Below are 9681 nucleotides of genomic sequence, written 5' to 3' on the forward strand. Positions count from 1 at the left end.
GGGAGGCTGAGGCGGGTGGATCATGAGGTCAGGAGATTGAGACCATCCTGGCTAACACGGTGAAACCCCGGCTGTACTAAAAAATAGAAAAAATTAGCCGGGCGTGCTGGCAGGCGCCTGTAGTCCCAGCTACTTGGGAGGCTGAGGCAGGACAGTGGTGTGAACCCAGGAGGCAGAGCTTGCAGTGAGCCGAGATCGTGCCACTGCACTCCAACCTGGGTGACAGAGCGAGACTCCGTCTCAAAAAAGAGAAAGGACACCAGATCTGTTTGTATCACTATAGGACACAGTGAACACAGCACATTGATTATTTGAGAATAATTGTTTACATGTCATTTCCCACTACAAGACTCTAAATATCTTGAGGGCTAGAATACCATTTCCTTGGCACCTAGCACAGTGGAAAATAAAGTCATGAATCTTAGCCAGACATGGCGGTACACACCTATAATCCCAGCTACTTGGGAGGCTGAGATAGGAGGATCACTTGAGCCCAGGAGTTTGCGACCAGCCTCGTTAACACAGTGAGACCCCATCTCGGAAAAAAAGAAAAAGGCCGGGCATGGTGGCTCATGCCTGTAATCCCAGCACTTTAGGAGGTTTAGGCAGGCGGATCACAAGGTCAGGAGTTCTAGACCAGCCTGACCAACATGGTGAAGCTCCATCTCTACTAAAAATACAAAAATTAGCTGGGCATGGTGGTGCACACCTGTAATCCCAGCTACTCGGGAGGCTGAGGCAGGAAAACTGCTTGAACCTGGGAGGCAGAGATTGCAGTGAGCCAAGATCGCGCCACTGCACTCCAGCCTGGGCGATAGAGCGAGACTTCGTCTCACAAAAAAAAAAAAAAAAAAAAATACAGACTACAGTTGGAAATGTGTTTTCTTTAAGACCAGATAATTATTTGAAGTAAAGTACCTAGTATTCTTTGATCAACCCAATACTGAATACCTCATCTGTGCTGGGTACTACCCGGGATATGAAAATGAACAAGATGCTATCCCCATCCTGGAGGTTCCCCGGGGTTGCAGAGGGCAGGGTGGGTGGGTAATGTGTACACAAGTTGTGAGGGTTCAGTGAACAGAGACAAGGAGCGATATGCGTGCTACAGAGGGTTCCTGAGAGTTGTGCAGAGGAAAGGGACCATACTCAGGAAGATTTCACAGAAGTGACTTTTGAACCCTTCAGGAAGACCAGGAGAGGAGCCTCGCCAAGGCAGGGATGAGGAATGCAAGATGGCAGGCTTGGGCCCCAGGGATTCATCAGTGATGTTAAAATGTTGGCCCAGATGGGGGATGAGGGGTAGATGGAAAATAAAGATGGACCTCCCCGCCCCCTCCTCACCATCCACCACCGGAAGACTAGAGGTAGAGAAACAAGTTAGGAGGCTGCTCTGTCCCAGTGAGATTTCTGCAGGATGCCTGAGCCACAGCAGTAGAAGCACACAGGCCACAGCCAAGAGATGAGGAGGATTTACTGACAAAAATGCCAGTCACCAAGAGAGAGACAAATCAGACATCTGTTCTCAGTGCTGTGATGGTCTGGTAGGAGGCAAAGGACGTGTTGATTATGATACAGGTAGCAAGTGTTGGGTGTCATGAGAAATAGCTAAAAGGGCTCAAACCCATCACTGTTTGACCCAGGAACATATGAAAACATAGGTACTTGTTTTCTAAAGTGTTTTGCTTTTTCAAGATAGGATAAATGCCATGACTGATCCATAGTTAAGAGTGTCTGTTCAGTATCACTACAGTTCTGTTGCTTTTTTCTTTTTTTATGCAGATTACCCCACATTCCTAAGCATGTGCATATCTCAAGCTTTTTATGATCATTTCACATAAAATATTATTCAGTTGAGCAAGCTGAGACAAGGCAAGTTGGTCAAGAATGAATGTGATCAAGTCCAGGAGGAAGCCATACCTCTCACTTGTCCCTGCCTTGAAGCAGTAGCAGAACTTGCCACCCAACTTGAGCAGTGTGCCACTGCCAGCCAGCTCTTTGGCTCAGGTTAACCGTAGAATAATTTTCCGTGCTGAGAATATTTGTTAAATATCACCATCTCTTCATTATGCTTCTGTAATTTTACCTGCCTGGCAGCTGTCTGCAGGCCAGTATGTCAGGTGATAAGCTACCAAGAACTGCCATGAATCTGCCTCTTTAGTTATCTTTGATTTGGGGAAAACTGCAAACTGATATTTTTACCATCTTGATATGGGTCTAAGCAAGGGGTGTGTGTGTGTGTGTGTGTGTGTGTGTGTTTGTTGTATGTTGTAATGTATTCGTACACTAATCATGGGCCTTTTTGTCTTAGTCTTCTTACATTCCCATGCATGTGACTTTCCAGTTACGTAACTTGCTGTTACAAAACTTTAGATTCCCTTGGTTCCTGAAGTACACAAAAGTGGTGTTCATTTTCAGAGTAGAAACTGATGTGCCTTGAGAATGGCTGACAAATTTGGGGTAAGAAAGTATATTACATATCCTTAGAGAAAAAGAATTTATTTATGAAATAGTACTTTTAAAATTTTCTTCACATTTGGTATCATTACCATAATTGGTAGACACTAAAAGCTGTCACTTGAAAATGAGCATCTGTCACGTTACTGTTAATAACGTTAATGCCCACTAGGCCCAAGACTCCCTGCAGTGACCCATCTTGTTTGAATGAATTGTCTTTGTGTGTAGATAATAAACCTGCTGAAGAAGTTGTCCAGGCCAGCATTATTCTGCATTCCAACATCACCAGCCTTGTCAGAGACCAGGTGATTCTGAAAGTGGACTCCGGAGACTCAGAAGTGGTCGATGGACTTATTTTCCAGCACATCACTCTCCTCATGTGCTCAGCTTATAGGAACCAGCTGCTCAACATTTTTGTCCGTCCATCCTTAGTAGCAGTAGCATTGCAGATGACACCAGGGTTCAGGAAAGGTAATTTTCAGGAATGCAATCTTGAGTTTTAGAAGAGGTCTGACCATTCCATTCCATTTAGGGAGCAACATTTGAAGCCTTGTAATGTTCAGCCTCACCCCAGTGAAGAGCAGACATATCACTGAGAAAAAGTTAGCTTTGTTCCCCAAATACTTGTTCATCTGCTTAGAATTTTGGATTTGGGAGGACCTGGAAATAATCTAAACCTTTCCTTTTATAAATATGGAAAATGAGGCCTAGAAAGTTTCATAATTACTGAAGGATCTGGCATTTGAGTACAGTTCTCTACTTCCTGGTCTGCAGCACTGTTTCTGCTGTGCCAGCTCCCTGATCCAGCAAAGGCAGGTGGGCAGGTGAGCAGTCAGCAGTAGATGAGTACTCAAGAGATGCGCGGTCTCATTCTAATTGCATTAGGAGTGTAAAAATGAGTACAGCACAGGTCATGTTCACAGGAGCCTGTAGTCAAGGCCAGGGGGTTCTGTCAAGGCCCCATGTTAGAATTACGAGGGGAGTGGACCCCACCCCAAAGTTTCTTCAGTTGACCTGGAGTATGGGCCAGCCATTGGTGTTTGGTTTTGGCTTTTCAAAGCTCCACAGTGATTCTAAGGAAAAGTGCTACAGATACAGTAAAGATACCAGGAAATACGAATATAGAGGGAAATTAAGAAATCAGTGCCTTTCCTTCCCTACTAGGGAGCCATGGGGTAGGGAAAAATGAAGTGTCCTGGCCTCTAAGGACTGTGATGTCTTACTGAGTTTCTACTGGTTGTAGGTTATATTCAGTCATTTAAAAACTATGCCAGGGCCTGGCGCAATGGCTTGTGCCTGTAATCCCAGCACTTTGGTAGGCCAAGGTAGGAAGATCACAATATCAGGACTTCAAGTCCAGCCTGACCAACATGGTGAAACCCTGTCCCTATTAAAATACAAAAATTAGCTGGGCGTGGCGGCAGACGCCTATAATCCCAGCTACTTGGGAGGCTGAGGCTGGAGAATTCGCTTGACCCTGGGAGACAGAGGTTGCAGTGAGCCCAGATCACACGATTGCACTCCAGCCTGGGTGACAGAGTGAGACTCCATCTCAAAAAACAAAAAAAGAACAAACTATGCTAGACCATAGTTCGCTCTGTAGATAAGATTTGGGTTTAATTTAGCTTCCCTGTGGGGACTTAATTCTTGTCCCTGTTACATGAATAAAATATGCCTTTGAAATACATTTTGTGATAGTAAGGACTTCCTGGTACTCCCTTAAAGTTGAAAGGGCAATGTTGTAATTTTACATAATAAATTTATTTCCAGAGGATGTCTACAGTTGCTTTCGCTTCCTACGTGATGTTTTTGCAGATGAGTTCATCTTCCTTCCAGGAAACACACTAAAGGTAAAGTGCTTCCAACAAAGAGCAAGTGTGTTTGCAGTGTGAGTTCTAGAAATGTTAGGGGTGAATTCACAGATATGTCTCAGGCAGTGTGCCATCCCTTTCTTCAAGGCAAAGTGGGGCAGACTTCAAGAGAAACTGGGGCACTCACAGTTCAGCAGACTCTAGTTTGATTCTTGGTCAAGTTTAGTTAATAACTTAGGGATTATCTCGTGAGAGGAGAGTCATTCTTTGAACTATCAGTGTGGCCATTGCAACTAAACTAACTTTATTTTAGTAAACGTTTAAAAATCAGCACACAGCCGGGCGCGGTGGCTCACGCCTGGAATCCCACCACTTTGGGAGGCCAAGGCGGGTGGATCACGAGGTCAAGAGATCGAGACCATCCTGGCCAACATGGTGAAACCCCATCTCTACCTAAAAATACAAAAATTAGCTGGGTGTGGTGGCAGATGCCTGTAATCCCAGCTACTCAGGAGGCTGAGGCAGGAGAATCACTTGAACCTGGGAGGTAGAGGTTGCTATGAGCCAAGATTGTGCCACTGCACTCCAGCCTGGCGACAGAGCGAGACTTTGTCTCAAAAACAAAACAAAACAAAATCTGCACTCATTTTCCTGTTAGCAAGTTGTTAGAATGAGTCACCCAGGCAAGTGCCTTTTACTTTGAAAGTAGCGAGTGGTGGATCCTGCCTGGTCTAGACAGCTGAGGAGTCATCAGGCTCGCAGAACTGGACTGCTGCTTGGTTGAAGTGTTAAGTGATGGAGTAGATGAGAGGCATGTTAGGTTTTTGTGTGCTTTAAGGATAAGAGGTTTGATTCTGTAGGGAGTGAAACAGGAATGCAGGAAATTTTTAACCATAGCATAATTCTAAGTATTTTTAGGACTTGCTGTATGTATTTCCTATTTAAATTAAGTAGTGGTTCTGCAAAGTGAAAGAAAATCCGTCACCCAGGTTGTGATTTGTAAGGCTCAGAAATGTGTGTTTGAAAACATTTTGAATGTAGAACAGTGCTTCTCTGGCTACTATCTCATGACAGAATTGTTCTGGAAGTTGGGGAAATAGCTGGTATTCTGTTGTCTGAGAGCATGTGGCTGCATATATTGAGACAGGAGGCGTACCCATTAACCTAGATGAGGGGTACATGTATTGAGCTGGGCACTATGCCCATTACCCTCGATGAGCACTATGGCTTCCTCTTCACCTCTAGGACTTTGAAGAAGGCTGTTACCTGCTTTGTAAAAGTGAAGCCATACAAGTGACTACGAAAGACATCCTAGTTACAGAGAAAGGAAATCCTGTGTTAGAATTTTTAATAGGACTCTTTAAACCTTTTGTGGAAAGCTATCAGGTATGTAAATTTGGCACGTTCTCCTTCATGCCCCCCGTATCAAATATAATAAGACATTCTCACCCTGTGCTTATTTCCAGTCTGAAGGGCAGGTATCTTCCCCAGGCAAATGGAAGAAGGAGAGAGAGTGATTAATACGATCAGTGATTTCACCTCACCAGTGAGACCTTGCTCCCTGCATTCAGGAGGAAGCTTGGGTCGTTACAGACCCAAGAGGACAACAGCTTAGTGATGCCATGAGCACAGCATTCACAGGACCACAGTTACACCCAAGCATCATCTGTCATGCTGTGTCTCATGTCTTAACGAGGTCTTCATGTCAGTCAATATGTAACCTCGAGATTTGATATATACTAGGCACTCAGTAAAGGCAAGACTTCAGTGATACATAAAGTCAGTTACAGATTACCAGATGTTTATGTTGGAAAGAAAAAGTTCAAGTGCAAGTTCTGAAAGCGTTTGTCAGAGCTCTTGGAAGTAGTTAGAGACTGGTATGTTGCCCAGCAGGAATTGTGCCGGGACTCAGCAGGCAAGAAGGAGTCTGAAACACACACTGTAGGAAGGACTTCCATGCGTCTGAGAGAAGAGGGTGCTGTGCCTTGGCTCTGTTTGTAGAATACATGCACTGGCTCTGGGTACCTGGGCCCACTTCCTGGTGCTTGTGGTCTGTGAAATAACTCATTCAGCCTCCTTGCCCAAAGTCTGGCACTTACTGAGCATTTGATAAATGCTAGTTCTACCCTTAATCACCTTTCTACAGTAGAAATCATCAAGTATTTTAGGGCATGGTACTTTGTTAGGTGTATGTAGAGAAAAAAAGCAAAGTTATTAAAATATGACCCCTCTCTTCCCAAGTAGCATAAGAGATGTGAAGCTGATGGTAATTAACTTGTACCCCTTGAAGTGAGAAATTATACTTTAATAAATGTCATTATTATTTTAAACCTTTTTCTGATTGTAAAATGTAAACTCAAAGGAGATGTCCTAAAAATTCTTTGATTTTTCTGTGCTCATTCCTTAGAGGGTCTTTATGCTGCTCTGCTGTGATATGTCCTTCTCTTAAGAGGGGCAGTGTGAAGTTATTTACTATTCTGTTGAATTTGTCTATCCTTTTTCTCGTTCTGTTCCCCTCATCCTTCCTCTTAAAAAATCAGATAATTTGCAAGTACCTTTTGAGTGAAGAAGAGGACGACTTCAGTGAGGAACAGTACTTGGCCGCAGTCAGAAAATTCACAAGTCAGCTTCTCGATCAAGGTCGGTCACTGCTCTGTGGGTGTTGATTTCTTTTAGTTGAGAATAAAAACTGGTCAACTAACTGTTCCTCATCCCTGATTTTAGGTACCTCTCAGTGTTACGATGTATTATCTTCTGATGTGCAGAAAAATGCCTTAGCAGCTTGTGTGAGGCTCGGAGTAGTGGAGAAGAAGAAGATGTAAGTACTGTACAAGATCCCATGAGTGCTCAAACAACAAGGAGACCAATCATATTTGAGCTAAAAATCCAGAGACGTAGAAATAGATGATCCAGGAAACGTTATATTACACTTTCCTTGTCCTTCCTCTAATTAGTTAATTCAGTACAGGTTACCCGGAAAATTGTATGTGGTTATGAATAGAAATGCAACTGAAGCAAAGAAAGAAAGAAAGAACTTTAGGCCAATATTTTTGCTTTTAATGTTGAAATTTATAATTACAAGAAAGATTTTTGGGAGTGTAGTGGGCATATGAGTGTATATACACATAGACACACATAAATACATATATAGATACATGTATATGTATGTATAAACATATAAGTATATGTTCTTCTAAGTGGTTGAATTTAACAGTGATAAAGCTTAATATGTAAACTCTGGCAGTCATGTCTCTTATGTGGTCAGAAGAATGAAGCAAGAAGCCAGGAGGTGGGACAGGAGCCCGAGGCCTTTGGACTACTTAGGACCGGCCTTGAGGAAGTCACTTGAAAAGTAGTTTTACAATAGCTACCGTCAGGAACAAAATATAAAAGTTTTCTTTTCCCCAGAGTTTATGTAATAATAAAGCTTGTTATTTTCTCCTAGAAATAATAACTGTATATTTAATGTGAATGAACCTGCCACAACCAAATTAGAAGAAATGCTTGGTAAGTGCAGTTTAATAAAATACAAGTTTTCACATTTTGTTGATGAATTAAAGTAAGAAAGTATACTGTGGCACCAAATACTTTATCGAAATGATCAGTAAGTAGTAGAGTTCTAACATAAACAGGGAATTACTTATGTAGTCTAGAATTTTCTTAAGGAAGCTAAAGAGAAAGCACAAAGAAAATTAACAAAACACAACAGGCATAAAAGAAGCAGTCTTACACAGTAGAGTCAGTCCCTAACATGACTGACCTCGGCCAGAGGCCCAGACCCTTCACATCCTTGCCTCAGAGAGAATACCTCATCTCCACTCTGTTTGATGCTCTCACTGTCTGTCTGGCATTGCTTCTTTCCCAAGTGAGGGATTAGAGTCAGTGTCTCTATCACGTAGACTTTCTGAACTCAGAATTAGGGGCTGATAGCACATCCTTGGCAGAATAATCCGAGCCTAACAGCGACAAAGAAATAGTCCAGCCCAAAGAGAGTCCTTGAGTGTTGTCTTCCTTGACATAAGAGTCCTTGAGTGTTGACATAAACAGAGATACGGTCAGAGGGGGTCAAGAACGCTTTTCCTAGCAATGATGGGGCCATTTTAGAAAGGAGGGTGTTAACATTTGGAAAAAATAATCTGCCTATTGAATAGCATGATGTCGTTGAGTGGATCATCTTACAAGTACTGTTTTTGTACCTAATCTTAATTCAGTACATCGTCAGACCTGCATGGAAGAGCTTTAATAGATGTCTGTTGGGATTTGTGGAAGATCAGAATGGGGCATACGGAAAAGGAGAATGGTTGAAGAAAAGGGTAAAAGGGCAGTGGGGTAGTTGACGCATATCGGGAAGGCGGAAGTACTAGACCTTGTAGAAAAAAATATGTAGGCCGAAATCCCAGTCTCCTATTTATATCATGTCTGAAGAGGTGTATATACCTACAACAACCACAAACACCTCACCCCGTGAGGGTGACGGAATCAATTACTTAATCACGGAAAGCAGATGTGATGTGAGCATGAACATACTGGACTGGAGTTCAGAAAACATGACGGGGTTCAACTCCTGGCCCTGGCCCTGTGGCTCTGGCCATACCGTCCGCTCTTGGAGCATCTAACACTTCCCTTGTGGAGGGGGCTGGCTTCCCCATGTGTACTAGCCAGCCTGTGAAGCTCTGCACAAGTGTCCAGCGCCTCCCCTGGACAGTCTCCCAAGGAACAGCTGTGTGAGGAAGGGCAAAATCAGCATCATTTCATGAGCTGCTCCTCTTTTTTCATCTTAGGTTGTAAGACACCAATAGGAAAACCAGCCGCTGCAAAACTTTAATAATCGGCAAGTAGTTATGGAAAATTCGGTCACATAATTACTGTCATCGAAGAACTCATTGCAACAAACAGGGAATAAAAGGAAGAGAAGCATCCTCTCGTACTCCCTGAGACTCCGAGAACAGTGGACGCAGAGGGAAGAGATGATCATTGGAAGCAGTCAGTCTACTCTTCCCCACCACAATGGTTAAAAGGCATTTGTATCCGACACTATGTGTGTGTTTTAAAATAAACTTTTGGAAACATGTTTGGAAAAGCAAATCTCAGCTGATTTCACTACCGCTTTTTCAGCTTACTGTATGTATTAAGCTTTTACTTGACTTTTGAATGAAAGAATGACATCACTGAGAGCTCTGGATAGTAAAAGAAAATACTGAAAAGGGCATCTCTACATTTTTTGTAGCTTGCTTTAATTAAACTTGCCTCAAACAAGTACAAATTTGACAGAGATATTTAATAAATTAGCTAACTTACTTTAAATTTTGGCCACCCAAGGGCCTTAATTAACAAAAATGAGTTAGTCAAGCATGTGCAACAAAAAGATGCTATGTGATGCGCCATAAATATGTGTAAGAAATCAAGAGAAGAG

At 42.8% G+C, this 9681-nt stretch overlaps 1 protein-coding gene across 3 annotated transcripts in view; it reads left to right on the top strand.

Moving 5' to 3' along the window:
- The window catches only part of GNPAT (glyceronephosphate O-acyltransferase), a 34707-nt gene extending 25267 nt beyond the window's left edge, over positions 1 to 9440 (top strand). For 2 of the 3 annotated variants that reach the window (XM_030935519.1, XM_030935520.1), the window contains 7 exons: positions 2686 to 2928; positions 4228 to 4307; positions 5514 to 5654; positions 6809 to 6908; positions 6993 to 7086; positions 7714 to 7775; positions 9050 to 9348. In XM_030935519.1, the coding sequence (XP_030791379.1) occupies positions 2686 to 2928; positions 4228 to 4307; positions 5514 to 5654; positions 6809 to 6908; positions 6993 to 7086; positions 7714 to 7775; positions 9050 to 9093 (764 nt within the window). In that variant the 3' untranslated portion in view covers positions 9094 to 9348. Of the gene's footprint in view, positions 1 to 2685; positions 2929 to 4227; positions 4308 to 5513; positions 5655 to 6808; positions 6909 to 6992; positions 7087 to 7713; positions 7776 to 9049 lie in introns of all 3 variants that reach the window. The other variant, XM_010374052.2, reaches the window with a different exon arrangement.
- Positions 9441 to 9681: the final 241 nt, after the last annotated feature.

This window comes from Rhinopithecus roxellana, chromosome 8 (genome assembly GCF_007565055.1).
Source record: "Rhinopithecus roxellana isolate Shanxi Qingling chromosome 8, ASM756505v1, whole genome shotgun sequence".
Classification (NCBI taxonomy): domain Eukaryota; kingdom Metazoa; phylum Chordata; class Mammalia; order Primates; family Cercopithecidae; genus Rhinopithecus; species Rhinopithecus roxellana.